The 17449-nt window shown below is 53.6% G+C and overlaps 2 protein-coding genes and 1 non-coding gene across 10 annotated transcripts in view; 1 reads left to right on the forward strand and 2 right to left on the reverse strand.

Annotated features, from left to right (window-relative positions):
• The window catches only part of LOC101162572 (serine/threonine-protein kinase WNK1), a 35959-nt gene extending 32312 nt beyond the window's left edge, over positions 1-3647 (forward strand). For 6 of the 8 annotated variants that reach the window (XM_023957160.1, XM_023957161.1, XM_023957164.1 and 3 more), the window contains 3 exons: positions 326-531; positions 597-781; positions 838-927. In XM_023957160.1, coding sequence (XP_023812928.1) covers positions 326-531; positions 597-781; positions 838-912 — 466 coding nt within the window. In that variant the 3' untranslated portion in view covers positions 913-927. Of the gene's footprint in view, positions 1-325; positions 532-596; positions 782-837; positions 928-3211 lie in introns of those variants that run through there. The other 2 variants (XM_023957165.1, XM_023957167.1) reach the window with 2 other exon arrangements.
• Positions 3648-6242: 2595 nt separating this feature from the next.
• kpnb1 (karyopherin subunit beta 1) lies at positions 6243-16434 on the reverse strand. Its single transcript, XM_004085443.4, has 22 exons — positions 16107-16434; positions 15370-15428; positions 14639-14821; positions 14370-14570; positions 13350-13502; positions 13222-13281; positions 13062-13151; positions 12880-12990; positions 12700-12801; positions 12407-12631; positions 12154-12345; positions 10417-10547; positions 10177-10324; positions 10024-10095; positions 9235-9379; positions 9088-9170; positions 8907-9014; positions 8690-8833; positions 8506-8611; positions 8132-8246; positions 7253-7414; positions 6243-7180 (listed from the first exon to the last, which is right to left on the reverse strand). Coding segments are annotated over exons 1-22 (2631 nt in total). The 5' UTR covers positions 16147-16434; the 3' UTR covers positions 6243-7179.
• Positions 8326-8463, reverse strand: LOC111947847. The gene has a single exon (XR_002873797.1). It is a non-coding gene; the product is annotated as a small nucleolar RNA SNORA79 (small nucleolar RNA).
• Positions 16435-17449: the final 1015 nt, after the last annotated feature.

Below are 17449 nucleotides of genomic sequence, written 5' to 3' on the forward strand. Positions count from 1 at the left end.
CTCCTGGTCTTGCCAGAGAGCTCAGGGATCCCCCTCCCTGCGTGTAGAGAGGACGGCCAGGCCCAGAAAACCGGCACCCGGGGGACACGGCCGCCGTTGCCAAGGGCCCAGTACCCCCTAGCAGGGATGGGGTAGGGGACAGATGGTCCAAGGTCCCACCTTCCTTGCGAAATGCATGTGTGTGTGTTTGTGAGGGCGTGTGTGTTTATGTTGGAATGTATATTTTGAGGAGGGAGGGGTGTGTACTAAAGGGGTGCAGTTACAGTTGGCGGGTAGGTTACTGAGAGGACATCTCCTGATTCAGTTCCTCCCCTTTTACCTGCAGACACTTGGTGGAGGTCCAGAATCTACAGATGAGTCAAAAACAAGAAATGGAGGAGTTGTACAGACGGAAGGGTAAAGCCCTACCACCTGGGATCGTCCCTCCAGCCGCCATGCTGAACCACCGCCAACGCCGCCTCTCCAAGACAGGAAACTATCCTCTGGCACGCCGAAGCAGCCTCCAGAGACTAGATCTGCCGCCCCCTGCAGGTCAGACGGTCTCTACAAATTAACACGTGTGATGTGACACTTTCTGATACGTGTGCGTGTTCCAGGGATCATGAGGAAGGGCTCGGTCAGCGGTAGCAGTAGTGGATCTCAAGACCGGATCCTGAAAGGAGTGACGTTTGCTCCTGGTCACAGCTGCATGGTGAGCAACAGAGGACCAGAACCAGCTCCATACCCGGATCTCTGTAGAAGTCAGGACCAGAATCACAGTCAGGACCAGAATCACAGTCAGGTCCAAGACTAGAATCAGTCAGGACCAGAATCATTCAGGACCAGAATCACAGTCAGGACCAGGACTACGACCAAATTCACAGTCAGGACGAGGTTCAGGTCCAGGTCCAGGACCAGGGGCCTCATTTATAAAACTTTGCGTAGGATTTGCGTCAGAAGTGGCGTACGGATGAAACATAGGACGTGCGTACGCACAGAAATATTCGGATTTATTAAACCGTGCGCACGCACATCCTACGCATCTTTCCCTTAATAAAACACAACCGATTCTAAATGCAGCGCAGCTTTTGCGGCTTCATGACACGCCCATAGTTGCCCATAAATAGTCCGTGAAACGCCCACAAATGAATATTCATTGATTGCGAAACCATGGCAAACACAGAGAGGAAGTGAAAAAAACGTAACTTCACTCAATGTGAAGTAGAAGTTATCGTTGGCGAGGTGGAAAAGAGGAGAAAGTGTTGTTTGGAGGGCACAGTGTGGGCATTACTAATGCCAAAAAGGCACGTGAGCGGCAAATGCCGTAAATGCTGTAGCCTCACAACCTCGGACCGTGGCCGAAATAAAAAAGAAATGGTCGGACATCAAAGTCGAGGCAAAAAAACGTCGCCAGAGTGTCTCTGCCACCGGGGGGGGGCACCGGAGCTGACCCCTCTTGATGACAGACTGGCGGCAAGAATTGGGGAATCCCTGTTAAGTGGAGTGGTGACTGAGGCGGAGGGGGACGCCAACGCGCCAGATGCACCGGGTGACACGCGTGGTTCCTCCGATTGCTCCTCTGTAACGCCGGGCCCAAAAGCCCGCAGAGGTCCAACAGGACGGCTCGAGGAAGTCGGAACCGGCTCATAATAATACATTTTATTTAAAAGGCGCCTTTCAAAACACCCAAGGTCACTGTACAAAGTTAGAGGTAAAACACAATAAAATCACAACATGTTAAAAACAATAAATAAATTGGATTCATTAGTAAAATCAGCTGACAGAAGATGAGAAATTGTGTTCCGGAAATGCGAGCTTAAACAGATGAGTTTTGAGTCTGGATTTAAAGATCAGAAAGGAGTCAGTGTTACGGAGGTCTGGGGGGAGAGAGTTCCAGAGTTGGGGAGCAGAGCGACTGAAGGCACGGCTCCCCATGGTGACCATACGGGCCGGAGGGACAGAGAGCTGAAGGGAGGAAGAAGACCGAAGAGAGCGAGAGGGAGTGTTAACATGGAGGAGATTAGAGAGATAGGAGGGAGCCAGGCTATGGAGGGCTTTGAAAGTGGAGAGAAGGAGCTTGAACTGAATCCTAAAGGCTACTGGAAGCCAGTGCAGCTGCTGGAGAACGGGAGTGATGTGATGGAAGGAGGGGGTTCTGGTGATGATGCGGGCAGCTGAATTCTGGACCAACTGAAGCTTATTTAGAGTTTTGTTGGGAAGACCAAAGAGAAGAGCATTACAATAGTCGAGACATAAGCCACTCGTCCTCGTTTGACAGCAAGTCTTCTTGCTGTCTAAAGATGCGTTCACTCCGAATTCTTCCATTTGCCACATCTTCTAAGAGCGCAAGATCAGCCATTGTGCGTCATTACGCATTGTGATGGGGCATTTTATTTCCATCGATTTAATTACATCTGACAAGCTACAGATGTCGGTAATAATCCACGTGGAAATGGGAAATTGATCAGCAAATGTAATTTCTTGTTGCTGTATGTCACATTCAGACATGCATACATAAGCCAGACATTGTAAGGCGTATGTATGAATACCATAATTCCATAGCTTACGAAGAAATGTTTTACTATGAAAACAACTTTCCCCAGTGGACAATTAGTACGTCTGTCTATCTAATTGCACCTATATCTGCTCCTCCAGACGGACACACTGAGGAGAACATCAGTTTTGTACATTATTTTGTTCTGTTAACTATATTATTTATGAGGATGAATTGCACAACATGCCAATATTGCAGAACATATTTCACTTTTCTTTCTGCAAATAAGTGTTCATTTGAATTTCTGTTGTAATTTTCGTTTGATTCTTTTTGTTTGTTTCACTGCTGATCGATCAAACGGGTGTTGGTGTAGCTGTTAATTGTCAGACTTGCTTTGTGAAGTCTTCATGTTATTTCTGAGAGGCAGGATTGTCATTTTCACTTTCACGTGTTTCTTCCATCTGCCGACGGCGTCGCCGTTTCTCATTTCACCCGTTTTTGTGCGTACGCCTGGGTCAGAGCGTGAAGGACCGCACATTTTCCCCTCAAGTTTGCTTTTTATAAATCTCAACTATTGCGTAGAGAGTGGCGTACGCCTTCTTTTGTGCGTACGCAACCTTTAGAAATGAGGCCCCTGATCTGCTTTCATATTCACATTTTTTTGTTGCAGTCTGCTTTGGCTATGTGGTAAAACTGCTGACTACAGATAACGTGTGACCTCTGACCCCTGTGTTGCAGTGACAGAGGAGGTGCTTAGAAGGTAAAGATGGTCCCATCAGATGAAGATGAGGAGTTCAGACATTGACCTGAGATCGCCGTCAGTTGGAATCAACTTGAAGCGGCAGAACAACCGGACTGTGGTCAAATCTGCTCCTCCTCCTGCGTCAGCGGTGCAACCTCCTGGCTGCAGGTAGAGGCGTGGTCCGTTGGGGTGAGATGCCTCAGACTCGGAGGCGTTTGTGGATTTCCACATCTGCGTGGGAACAAAGCCCAGAAACGTTCAGGTCCTCCTAAATAACCCTGAGGCAGCGGCTGAAGGAGGAGCATCACTGTAAAGTTCAGGCGGGACTTTGGATTTTTGGTATTATTGTTTTCCAAGGTTCTTGTGTGACGTTCTGTCGTTCTTCTGCAGTGATTTCTGTTAAAAATAAAGATCTTTGTGTTTTAATCTGAAGTCTTAGTGTTTGTTAAACGTTGGATTTCCTCACTATGTGGAAGCAGAGGAAACCTGGAGACAGCAGGGGTCACCATGGCAACCAGCTTTCTCCATGACCTTTTAGAGCAGGGGTCACCAATGCAGCGCCTGCATGGTCGCCCGTGAGGACCACCTAAAGCATCCCACACAGCCCTTCTACAAATCTCACAGATCACAGTGGAATCCAATTTAATTTATTCCAACTCTTTTGTATTGAATTTTTGAAAACAGAGGGTCACACATCACCACGAATCACCATGGATCACTGCTGATCCTACAGATCACCACGGGCCAGTTGTTCAAAAAGTTTAATCTGGATCAAAATGATCCGGATTTGGAAATCACATTTCCTCCTATGCAGGATCAGGTAATCCGTCTTACTATTATGCCGGTTTTTCAAAGCAACATTGGACTGGATCACTCTGATCCAGATTACCTGTCCTCTAAATGGGAGAACATATCACAACACGGGCTACCAGCTATGTGAAGAGCAGGTAGAAGAGCCAACATGGGGTCACTGTAAGAGATTGTTATTCTGAGAAAAAACACAAAAATAACAAACATCCACTTCCATTTATAATTTCTTTTATGATCCCTCATCTGAGTCACAAAAAATAAAAAAACAAATACATTGTTGATATTTTGAAGACGTCTTAAATAAAATGGCTAAATGTCCAATAGTTAACAAAATAAAGAATGTTCAGGGAGTTTCTTAATCTGAGGAGGAGAGAGCAGCATTTCCAGGCTCTGCTTTTAGGAGGCGGATCTGCAGTTCTGCTTTGGTTGTTTTTACTTTACTGAATAGCTTAACTGGTAGCCTATGTCTACTGTATCTACTTTATCACTGTTACAACGGTTACACAAGTCAAGTGCAAAATATGAATAAAAGTATAAACACTAAATGAAACAAATGTATTATTTGACCAATTTCCCTCCTGGAATCCACCTTTAAATCCGACCCCCTGTTGGGATCAGGATAATCCCGTTTTGTTGGATCAAAGTTATCCAAATCCTACTGACAAGTTTAGAACAACACAAACTGAAGGTTTGATCCAGATTAGAACTAGGATTGGATTCTGTGATCTAATCTGATTTCAGATTCCTTCTTTCCCTTTTGGACAACCCATTTTCAAGAATTGATCCAATCCGATCACTAAAATCCGATCAGCTTACCTTTGAACAACTGCCCCCACGGATCAGTAAGGATCCTAGAGATCACCATGTATCACTGCTGATCCCACATATCACCACTGATCAGTACGGATCCTACAGATCACCACGGATCACTGCTGATCCTACAGATCACCACGGATCACTACTGGTCCTACAGATCACCATGGATTACTACTGATCCCACAGATCACCGCGGATCAGTACGGATCCTACAGATCACCAAGGATCCTACAGATCACCATGGATCACTACTGATCCTACAGATCACCACGGATCAGTACGGATCCTACAGATCACTGCTGATCCTACAGATCACCACAGATCACTGCTGATTCTACAGATCACCAAGGATCAGTGCTGATCCTACAGATCACCACGGATCAGTACGGATCCTACAGATCGCCATGGATCCTACAGATCACCATGGATCACTGCTGATCCTACAGATCAGCGCGGATCAGTACGGATCCTACATATCAACAAGGATCCCACAGATCACTACGGATCCCACAGATCACCATGGATCACTGCTGATCCTACAGATCACCACATATCAGTACGGATCCTACGGATCACCACGGATCACTGCTTATCCTACAGATCACCACGGATCCCACGGATAATTGCTGATCCTACAGATCACCACGGATCAGTACGGATCCTACAGATCACCACGGATCACTGCTGATCCTACAGATCACCACGGATCACTGCTGATCCTACAGATCACCACGGATCACTACAGATCACCATGGATCACTGCTGATCCTACAGATCAGCGGGGATCAGTACGGATCCTACATATCACCAAGGATCCCACAGATCACTACGGATCCCACAGATCACCATGGATCACTGCTGATCCTACAGATCACCACAGATCACTGCTGATCCTACAGATCACCACGGATCACTGCTGATCCTACAGATCACCACGGATCACTGCTGATCCTACAGATCACCACGGATCACTACAGATCCTACAGATCACCATGGATCAGTGCGCCAAAGGGCGGCTCTGTAGGTCCCCAGACCGCTGCCGCAGAGTCCAGGCCACAGGTCACGTTACAGTTCATGACCAGCTGTCGGTTCACTTTCAACCCCCCCCCGCCCGGGGGGGGCAGTCCCGTTGTATGAGAGTGATATGGAGGGGTCAGAGGTCAGAGGAAACAGGAGGTCAGGATTACACTTAACAGACACTTCAGAAGGTGGAGCCTCACCGGCCCGGCTGGCCTCCGTCAGGATCTCCTGGATCCTCACTCGGTTCTGGTGGCCCAGCAGAGTCTGTGGTTCCCAAACGGAACCACACTTCAGATGTGCTTTAATGAACAGCCTCAGACTCCAGGAAGTCGCCGACCTTCAGGTCCACCAGCGTCTTCATCACGACGACAGAAGCAGAACTTCAGAACAATATAGACTTTATTAGTTCACTAAAGTTGAAAAGAAGACTGGCTTCAAGTGATTCACAATGCAACAATCCAGCATGTGGTTCACGTACACAGGAAGTGCATTCTCCCTACAGCTGCAGCATCTTTTCAAAATAAAAGCCCACACAAGTGCAGCTTGAACACTGATGGTAAAACCACAGGATCCAGACAGCTCTACCCAGACCGCAACGGCCCCCCAACAGTAGACTAAAAAAAGTCCTTAGGGCGTCCGGAGTCCAGCTTCCAAAGTCCAGTGGGGGGGGCGTGGACCGCAGGAAGCCAGAATCACAGCACTGCTCGGGAATGTTTGATAACATTTTATTTTTAACAGCAATGGAAAAATAGAACCTTTACAAACGTCTTCAATTCTCTGAAATCGTGTCAACGCGCACAAACGCTGAGGGACTGCTCCCACGAGCAGCAGGGGCGGGGCTGAAGCTCCAGTCCGGCCGCCACCGCCGCCGCGTTCCTTTGGCACTTGCTCCTCTGCGTTCACCTGTACGGGTTAGTGCTGCTGTTGGCGGGGGCGGGGTCTGAGCACACGACCGCGCTCAGAAGAAGAAAAAGAAGAGCGACAAAAACCCAGAAGTCCAGAGTGGTCCAGCCCCCCACCCCCCCCACCCTGCTGCTGGGAGCAGTGGGCCGGTGACATCATCATGATGTCATATGGGGTCCAGCTAGAAAACGAGCAGAGGGGCGGGTTTGTTGCAGGGGCGGGGATAGAGTCCAGTCGGCAGGCTGTCCGAGGGGGAGGGGGAGGGGTGGTGGGGGTGTGGCCTGCTGGAACTGGAGGTGGTGATGTCATCATCGCGCTCACACAGACACTCATCTCACTGCAGCCGGCGGCGCTCCAACACGCTCGTCCGGCGCCGTTCATCCTTAAGCTTCTCTGATGTCACGAATGCCCCCCATCTGCAACCACACAGACACACGTGAACTCGCCGCTGCAGCGCAGCAGGGCGGGGTCAGAGGTCGGACGCTCACCAGGCCTGGCTCTTCAGCTTGCGCAGCTCCTTGGTGGCCCAGGTGGCCAGCATCTTGGTCTTGTTGGTTTTGGAGCGCCGGCCCTCCGTCAGCAGGTCGTTGATGAGCGGGCGCACCTCCACCAGCTTCATCACGTCTTTTCCAAACGCCGTGCACAGGTCGCTGCGACAGACAAGTGACCATGCTGAGGCTTTTACTGTGAGAGTCAACATGCTACAGCCATACCGACCAATAGAATGACAGAGTCACCGCTGTTTATTTCTCTCTAGAGGTCTGTGGGATTTTGCAGCTACTTCCTGTTTGGAACGCCAGGGGGAGGAGTCACTCAGTCCAGTTCTCGGAAACCGTCCATGGTCAGACCCAGTGCCACCCACCAGGTCTTTGGTCCCAACAAATGTAGCAAGGCCCCCGCACAAACAGGAAGTAGGGTCTGTTCAAACCCCACTTGTTCGTGCAGGTAGATTTTCTACACACGACAACGGCGGGAAATGCAGCATCGCATTCAAGTGAATGCAGCAGCATCTGCAGCAGCATCTGCAGCAGCATCTGCAGCAGCTGCTGCAGCAGCATCTGCAGCAGCTGCATCTGCAGCAGCTGCAGCTGCTGCTGATGCTGCTGCATTCAAGTGAATGCAGCAGCATCTGCAGCAGCTGCATCTGCAGCAGCTGCAGAAGCTGCAGCAGCTGCATCTGCAGCAGCAGCATCTTCTGGTCGTTTCTGTCATTCCAGTATTTCCTGCGGCTGCTTATAACAGCCTCTTTACTGATTTATAGACGGTACATTGAAGGATTTAAGAAAATGTTTCAGAACAATTCAACTCCAATTTAGCCTGGAGCCAGGTTGTTAGACGCCTCATTTCCTTCTAGCCCCGCCCCTCACCCGATCAGGCCGGCAGCATTGGCCACCACTCCGTCAGAGTGATCCTCATCCTCGGCGATGTGGTGGATGAAGGACAGGATGAACTCCACCCGGGGCTGCACCAGCATGACGTCCGCTGCAGAACAAGAGGGCGGAGCATCTGCTTACATCTGTTGTTTACGTCTGGCTTGGATTGTTTACATCTTTGTTTACATGTTTGTGGGGTCCCACAAAACCAGAGAGCCGTGTTGGCGGGCTCCACCTGCAGCTTTCTGGGTGAAAAGACCCACAGTTCTCTGCGACGGCGTAAAATCCTCCTGCTTGACTTCAGACAGGAAGAGGAACCGCCGTCGCTGCTGTCATGTGACCAAAGGGGTGTGCGAGCGCGCTCTTACGGTGCACGTTCTCCTGGTCGCCCTTCAGGCCCTGGATGATGCCGGTGTAGGCCTCCAGGCAGCCCTCCCTCAGCTCGTTCAGGTAGTCCACCATGTCGTAGTCCGTCTGAAACACAAGTCATCGTCATCTCACCTGTGCATGTCAGCAGGTGTGCTGCAGGTCACACACGTGCACGCTCCTGACCTTGTCCACCTGCGCCTGCGAGGCCTGCTGCAGGGTGTCCAACACGATGTCCAGATACTTCTTGAACTCTCCACCGATTGCCAGAGCGATGTCTCCAAACGCCGAGAGGATCTGAGGCTTCACGGATCGGTGCACGTTCTCGTTCTGCACACACACACCCCCAATGAGGGCGGGAACCCACTTCCTGTCTGGGAAGAGCGGTGGCGTCTCAGCTCACCCCGAGGTTCTCCAACAGCAGCTGCATGATCTCGTCACAGTAAAGCAGGATGTTGGAGGTCAGAGCTCTGCACAGGTCGCACACCAGCCCCACAGCCGCCAGGCACACCTGCAACGAGGTCACATGACGCTCAGGCCGTCCTCACCCTTCACCCCCAAGAGCGTCCGAGAGGCGGGCTCACCTGGTATTCAGCGTAGTTCTTCAGTCCGATGGCGAGGAAGGGCTTGAAAGCCTCCATGTACTTCTGAAAGTCACTGCCCAGAACTAAAGAAACACAGGAGTTATCGGAGCGCCACGCACATGCACAGGCGTGTGCACGTGAACATACCTTCAACCAGAGTAGAAACGGCCATCAGAGCATCCTCCTGCACGCCGCCAGAGCCAGCCGTGCTCTGGAACATTCTCAGCAGGGACGCCATGACCACGTCGGAAATCTGCAACGCGTCTTGGTGCTGCACCTTCCTCAGCACGTTCTGCAAACAGCGCCACAGAGACCGCCACAGTGAGACAGGAAGCCCCCAGAGGCCGCCACAGAGAGACAGGAAGCCCCCGGAGACCGCCACAGAGAGACAGGAAGCGCCCAGAGGCCGCCACAGTGAGACAGGAAGCGCCCAGAGGCCGCCACAGAGAGACAGGAAGTGCCCAGAGGCCGCCACAGAGAGACAGGAAGTGCCCAGAGGCCGCCACAGTGAGACAGGAAGCGCCCAGAGGCCGCCACAGTGAGACAGGAAGTGCCCAGAGTCCGCCACAGTGAGACAGGAAGTGCCCAAAGGCCGCCACAGTGAGACAGGAAGCGCCCAGAGTCCGCCACAGAGAGACAGGAAGCCCCCGGAGACCGCCACAGAGAGACAGGAAGTGCCCAGAGGCCGCCACAGTGAGACAGGAAGCGCCCAGAGGCCGCCACAGTGAGACAGGAAGTGCCCAGAGGCCGCCACAGTGAGACAGGAAGTGCCCAGAGTCCGCCACAGAGAGACAGGAAGTGCCCAGAGTCCGCCTCAGTGAGACAGGAAGTGCCCAAAGGCCGCCACAGTGAGACAGGAAGCGCCCAGAGACCGCCACAGTGAGACAGGAAGTGCCCAGAGACCGCCACAGTGAGACAGGAAGTGCTGAGTCTTACCTGCAGCGTGGCACAGAGCAGGGACTGCAGATCGTTGAACTGGATTCTGTCCGAGGTGCTCTGGATGTGGGACTAAACACAGGAAGTTGCATCACAACAGACTACAGTGGACTTCCTGAGTCTGTTCATTTCTTCTCCAGGTTCCAGTTTTACCTCCATCTGCAAGACCTGCTGCAGGCGCTCCATGATGACCAGCGTGGTCTTCTGTACGGCGGGGTAGCAGTCTTGAGCGCTGTTCTTCACGATCTCCATCAGAGCCTCGTAGGCCGCCGAGCGCAGGTTGTTCTGATGACCATCAGGCCTGACACAACAAACACACAACTGTGTCACACCAACCAGACGGGACGGAGCGCCGCTGAGACCGCTGCTCCTGCACGGCCAGGAAGGCGGTACCTGTCGGTGGTCTCCAGCAGCTTCTGCACGATGATCTCAAAGGACGAGGACAGGCAGTAGGTGCTGGGCTCCTCCTGGTCCTCTGCCGCGTCCGTGGCTTCGTACGCCGCCTCCGCCAGAGACGAGAAGGCCTGAGGGGGTGGAAAGCCATCAGCGTCTCACAGCGGCGCCGCCCGTTAAGCCGCATACACACCAGGCAAGTGTGGCGCTAGAGCTGTGATGGTGTGGGATTTTTGATCACCGCTGTGATGAACCAGCAGGGGGCGCTGGAGGATTTGGGATTCTTTATTAACGAATAACAGTCACAACTAACTACTAACTATCTAAGGAACTAACCATATAGGTGTTGTACAATGACTGTGTGTGTGTGTGTGTTGGAGGAAGGAGCACACGTGTGTTGGGGGTGTGTGTGGATTCTTCTGCTCTCTAGCTGCAGGTGAGGCTTCACCTGTGCTCTCTGGTTCAGACATCTTCTCAGAATATTCTATATATTCCAGTAATAAACAGACTGCAGACACTTTGTCACCTTTCCGGTAGCCATGAAGAACGTGGGGCAGGAGGCTCCGCCTCTGTTTATACAGACACGTAACGTTACGCTGCAAGGAGAACAGTAATACCCCCCCCCGCTGATGCGGTTATCGTCACAGCCCTACGGATGTCTATGCGCAAATGAGCGTTTCAGGCGTCGCCATGTAAGTTTTACCCTCCGCTTGAGGGCAACATGTGCGGCAATGAAACACGAACTGGACGTCAAACCAGTGGAGCTTTGACCAGTCAGGAGCTCTGGTGTTGTAGTGGCGTACGGCCGGCGTCTGTTTGAATTCACTGGGGAGCCAACCGTCATCGATGACCGCGGTCCAGAATTGTACCAAGTATTTAATAAATGGGAATAGAGCTGAGACAGAAACGGCCTGGAACAAGATTCACCAGATTTACCACATTCCACGTCGAACCTCCTTCATCTGGAGGTGCTCTGAGATCAGGAAGCCACTGTTCAGTTCGTTCTTGAACGCATCACTAGGGGTGTGGCGATCCCCGCATCACCGCACGTTTTTATGTATTTTGAGTTCTGCATTTGGTGCGTGGTTAGAACTATTACTGTTCTCCTTCACTCCGTAACACCAAACATGAACTGTTAGATTTCCATGAATATCACTACATGTTTTGTTTGGGAACTACTTTGTGCAGCGTAACGTTACGTGTCTGTATAAACAGAGGCGGAGCGTCCTGCCCCGCGTTCTTCATGGCTACCGGAAAGGTGACAAAGTGTCTGCAGTCTGTTTATTACTGGAATATATAGAATATTCTGAGAAGATGTCTGTACCAGAGAGCACAGGTGAAACCTCACCTGCAGCTAGAGAGCAGAAGAATCCACACACACCCCCAACACACGTGTGCTCCTTCCTCCAACACACACACACACACAGTCATTGTACAACACCTATATGGTTAGTTCCTTAAGATAGTTAGTAGTTAGTTGTGACTGTTATTTGTTAATAAAGAAAACTGCATCGTAATTGTTTTCATTTGCAACGCAGCTGCTGGGTGATTTTGTATTGAGGGGGGGGGGGGGGGGGGGTACTGCGGTTAACCGCGGCACGGCGCCCCTGCTGGTTCATCACGGCGGTGATCAAAAATCCCACACCGTCACAGCTCCAGACATCCGTGGAAGCGGCGCCTGAACCCGTGTGTCCGACCGCAGCAGCTTCAGAGACTAAACCCGCTCATGCAGCTCACCCAGCACACGTTGGAAGCAACCCTTGGCTCCGCCCCCAGCCCCTCGATCAGGCATTGCAGGAGGGGGGCCAGGTAAACTTCGTTGATGGCGGCCTCAGGCAGCAGCTCGCAGATCCTCCCCACCGTCCAGGCCGTGGTGTCCCTCACCACCACGCTGGGGTCCTTCATCAGCTCGATCAGCGTGGGCATGGCCTGAGGCGGAGCACACAGTCAGAGGGCGTGAAGGCGCTGCCCCGCCCCCGCCCCCACGTACCTGGATGACCAGGGGCTTCAGCTGGTTCAGGTCGGGTCCCTCCAGGATGGAGCCGAAGGCCATGACGGAGGCGTCGCGGTACCGCCAGTCGGGGTGTTTGATGTGCTCCTTGATGAAGGGCAGAACGTGAGGAACCACGTCGTCCTCGCAGCACGTGGCGAGCAGCATCAGGCACACGCCCGCCGCTTTGCAGGGGTTCCAGTCGTCGTCGTCGTCGTTCTCGTCCTGCACACACACAGACTCAGAGCTGCACGTGCACGCCCGGGCGGCTGCGGGCGGGGCGGCCGGCTCACCTGCTTGGTCAGGGTTTGGGTCAGGATGGGGACCAGGTACTGCAGCGCTCCTTTGGCATAGAACTTGCTGGTGTGCTCGGGGGGGCGGCCCTGCTCAGAGGCCTGTGATTGGATGAGAAGAGACGGCATGAGTCGGCGGATCGCAGCGCCGCCGGACGGGCGGGGGGGCCGCGGACGCACCTCCGAGGCTTCGATGGCCAGGTCCATCTCCTCGTCGCAGACATTGGACCAGAACTCGATGCCCTGCAGAGCCACCTCATCGATGTCGCTCTTCATCGCCTCGATGGTGATCTGCGGAGGAGACGACGCATGAGGAGGGGCCGGCTGACGGCGAGCCGCCGGACACGCCCCTCCATCCTCACCGCAAACAGCGCCGGGCCCATGTACGTCTCCATGTACTGGTAGTACAGCGACATGATCTTCACCAGGTTCTGCAGCGCCGCCACGCGCACCTGAACGCAGCACAGAGGCGTCAGCCTGGAGCTGGGGCGCGCTCAGGAGCGTGCACGTGTGCATACTCACTCTGGTGTCGGGACACTGCGTGGCCTCGCACACCACCTGCATGATGAAGTGTCTCTCCGTCTGAAACAGAGGGCAGGGCTCAGCGATCTGCTAACTCCGCCCCCAGCCCCGCCTCCAGCCCCGCCTACCTCCTTGTCAAAGTTGGCCTTGGTGAACTCCAGCGAGTTGAGAAGCGCGTTGGTGGCGGCCAGCTTCACGTTGTTGCTGGGCTCCTCCTTCCTCATGCCCTGGATGATGGCGGTCAGGATCTGGTTTCCGTTCTCCTGCAGCTGCTCCGGGTCCTGAGCACACGGGAAGCCGTTAGAACCTGCCGGGTTCTGACCCGCTTCCAGTCAAATGGAGGAACACAGAAGGTGAGCCAGAACATCCCAAGAACCCCAGAAAGTCCAGTGAGTTGGAACCTTTCCTGAGGTTTCAAACCAGAAAAACTCGATTCACCATTTTAAATCGGCCGCAGCGGCGCCGGTTCTGGACGCAGCGGCGCCGGTTCTGGACGCAGCGATTCTCCGACTTGGTTCTACCGGCTTAACCCTACGAAGCTGAAGAACCTCAGCAGTTTGATTGATCCTCTTTATTGATCTGAGCGTTTAGTCCACGTGATCAATACCTGAGACATCCATTAATCTCTGCTTGAAGCTGAATTTCAGACCTCAGAGGTCAAAGTTCAAATGACCAACAGACACATTTGAATAAAAACTGAAAACAAACTTCCACTTTGTGGCTAAATGTCACTTTTCACGCTGAAACATTCTGCTCTGTTTATTGACGTCTCATGGAGGCGGAGCTTAAATTCAAGTTTCTTCTTCCTTCCTGAAAAATATCTACCCTAAAGAAAAAACTGCAGCGAGATCCTGGAGGTTCTGACAAACGTACGGATCGGGCCGCCTGCTGAGACTCTGAAGGACGGGTTCTGATCCCACAAGAACCAAAGGTTCCTGACGTGATCGGTCCGAACCCGAACCGGGACGCAGACGGCAACGACCGAAGCGTCTGCTGCTTTGAGGAACCGGGAACGTAGAGAAACCAGAGGATGGAGGACAAACCGCCGTCTGATATCGATGAGGCCATGCAGCAGTGGGAGGGGCCCAGAACCCTCCAGAACCTGGAGAGGGCCCGGCAGGTCCCACGTGACGGGACGCGTCACTCACAATGTCCTGGCAGATGTAGCCGATGGCCTCCAGCGTGGACTCCTTCATGTGCTCGGTGCTGGACGGGTCCGTCACGTTGGCCACCAGCTGAGGGATCAGCTCGGGCCACTGGTTGACCGGGATCTCAGCGCAGGCGATGCCGGCGACGCACTGCGAGGCGGAGCTGGGCCGGTACGTCTCTGTGCCCAGAGTTTGGAGGACCTGCAGGAGAAACACGGACCCGGTAAGCTCCGCCCCCCGCTCAGACAGCCGCCTTCAGCAGCACTTACGTAGTTCTTGATCTCGCGGCGAGCATTGGCGTCGATGGCGAGCCATCTCTGCTGGTACTGCGTCTTCACGTCAGGATCTTTGGAGGTCAGGGAGTTCTTCACCTGCAGGCCCGCGGCCACCCGGGCCACCTGCGTGTTCCCCGGGTTTGCCAACACCTTGGAGAGCTCCACCAGGAAGGTGGGCTGGGGGGGGGAGAGAGAGAGAGAGAGAGAACGAGAACATCAGCGGGGGGCCTTCAGGCTCGGACCGCCGTGGAACGAAAACCTGAAGGCCCGCCCCCAAACCCAAAGGAGGTCCTGAGACCGAAGCCACTTCAGGGTTCTAGTCCAGACTCTGCCTGCAGCCAAAATCTCTCCCATCATGCTTTGCAGCATCATTACATACAGTCTGAGCATCACAGTAACGGCACAGGCGGGACTTCCTGGTTCCAAAAAGGTCACATGATGCCGCGTCATGCTAGCAGGTAAACCCACATCTGTTAGCATGACCGGAGGACGGAGAGCAGAAGTGCTTATGGCTTCACTCCCGTGACTGCAAAGCATTGTGGGATTGATCCTAGTCTGACCATCAAGAAGGGGGTTCCGGACCTCCTCTGGATTACTGGACTTTAGGGGAAACACAGGTCTTTGGGGGAGACGTCAGAGCTCACTGAGTGAGTGCGCGTGCGCCAGCTGATCACGGATGCTCCGTTCGCCCGGCCGCCCCGCACCGCCCCGCAGACCGAACTTACCAGGTTCTCCACCGCCGCCTGCTCCAGAAACTTCTGCGCCGCCTCCAGCTCATTCCGATCTGCGGAGAGAGGGCAGAGGTCAGCCAACGCCGGCCGGCCTGCAGCCGCACCGACGCCCGGGCCGGGTCGGCCCGGACATTTCCGCCATCACCTAATCAGTGGCCCACGTGGGCCGCGGACCTGAAAACAGAGCACGATGCGTTCACGGACTGCGTCTGAACCACGGGTAAAGCGCGCTAGATTAGCATGCTAGCATTGCTAAAGGCGCTCGTTAGGAGTCCGTTTGGTTCTCCAGACAGCCGCCGAACCCAGCCGAACCGGCCTTCAACAGCCAAGTGCTGGCAGCCTAACGCGCCCGCTGAACGCTCCCGCGAGGACGCTGAGGCTCGAGAAGGAAGCGGCTGCTAGCATTAAGCTAACGGCTAAAGCAGCCGCCGCGCCGGCATGGCATGGATGGGCAGGGTCGCTCCGGTAACCGGTCCTGCGGCTTCAGCCTGCGCTCCTGCTCGCCACCGCAAACCGGAAACTTCCCCGCCGCTGAGGGCCACAAATTTACCGGACTTTACCTGCTGGTGGCGGGGTTCCAACTGCACCGGCAACGCACGAATGACGAGTCCCGACTCAGGCCGGAGCCTTAGCACCGTTAGCCCTGCCAGCTAGCATCTGCCCGGTGTCCTTCCTGCAGACCCGGACCGCCAACCGGAGCCCAAACAGCGGACGGGCGAGTGGGCGCTTACCCGGAGAGACCGTTTTTTCCAGGATGGTAATGAGCTCCATGCCGCCGCCGCCGCTCTCGTCTCTCACACGTTCTGTAGCCGCGCACCGCCGCAGCGGATTATATTTCTTCCACGGTGCTCAGTCGGTGCCGTCGGGGCGAACTCGGTTCGCTGCGGAAAAGGCGGGAGCTCTCCGGTGTTCGCTCGGTGCTTCTGACTCGGATGATGCGGGGAAATGTTTACGATCGAGGCAAACAGCAGCGCGTCGAAGCTCCGCAGCCGCCCATCCGCATCCTGAATCGTCGGGAGGGAAAGGACCGCGCGTTTCACCCACGCGGAAGGATATCACGCACTGACGTAAAGACACGACGTGCTGCCTTCAGGGGGCGTGGGAGCTTTCAGGAGGCGATTTCTGGATGAAGTAGCGGAGAAAGGCTGTTTTTCTGACACTGCAGCACAACAGCTGCGTCGTTACTGCACGATGGATTTGTGCTTTTATTGAACATTTTACTGTTGGTAAAGATCTTCTGCTGAGTACAGGAAGAGGTCAGAGGTCAGAAACATGAAGTCTACAGCCAAACCTTCTGCAGGACAATGAAACACAAAGAATCCTCTGAACACATTCTTCTAGAGGTTTGGTTGACAAACATGACCGTCACTGTGAAATGTCAAAGTCCCGCTCCAATCCTCTTCTGATCTAAAGTCTTTTCACGATGATGTTACTGTTTTTAGCCAAAATCCAAACATCTGGGTCGTTTTCTTGGACTTAGTTTCTGCAGAGTGCCAGGAGTTCATCAGAAATTCACCTCTGGGTTGTGGGTGGGACTATTGGTGCAGAGTAAGCCTGCCCTCATTTCCCATCATCCTTTTGTTTATACTCTCCCCCTCTAGCGTACAGCCCCTCACACCCCCAAGCTAGCATTAGCGGTGCAGCAACATCAGATCCATCCATCCGTCCAGTTCAGATCCAGATTCCGGCTCAGACCAGGAAAACTGAGACCTTCATGGATCTGTTGGTCTGCAGAAGGGGGCGGAGCCTGGAGGCTTCTATGTCACCGCTCAAAGCTTGATCAAAGGACGTTTTGTCATCCGCTCCTGATTCACAAGGATCTGAATAAAGAAAGGGTCAGGAAGGCCGATCCAAAGTCCAGCATCAGAAAAACACCACAAACATCATTTTCACGGGTCTTTGACTGCTTCATCTTCAAACTCAGGGAAGAATATTCTGGATGGCGCTGAAGCACCATCTCCACTCCACGAGAAGGTGCTGCTGACCCCCCAGTCCTGAAGGAGCAGCGGCGTGGGATTCGCCTTGTTGCTGCAGCCGCGTCATCTCAGGCAGCTGGAGGACGGCAGCAAACAGG

The sequence above is a fragment of the Oryzias latipes genome, chromosome 8 (assembly GCF_002234675.1).
Source record: "Oryzias latipes chromosome 8, ASM223467v1".
NCBI lineage: Eukaryota > Metazoa > Chordata > Actinopteri > Beloniformes > Adrianichthyidae > Oryzias > Oryzias latipes.

Coding starts and splice junctions, on each gene's coding strand:
- kpnb1 (XM_004085443.4), bottom strand. CDS start 16,146: ATGGAGCTCATTACCATCCTGGAAAAAACGGTCTCTCCGG. Junction 8,612..8,689: donor CGCAGGCGCAGGTGGACAAG/GTCAGGAGCGTG, acceptor CTTGTGTTTCAG/ACGGACTACGACATGGTGGA. Junction 8,247..8,505: donor CGACCAGGAGAACGTGCACC/GTAAGAGCGCGC, acceptor CTTGTTCTGCAG/CGGACGTCATGCTGGTGCAG.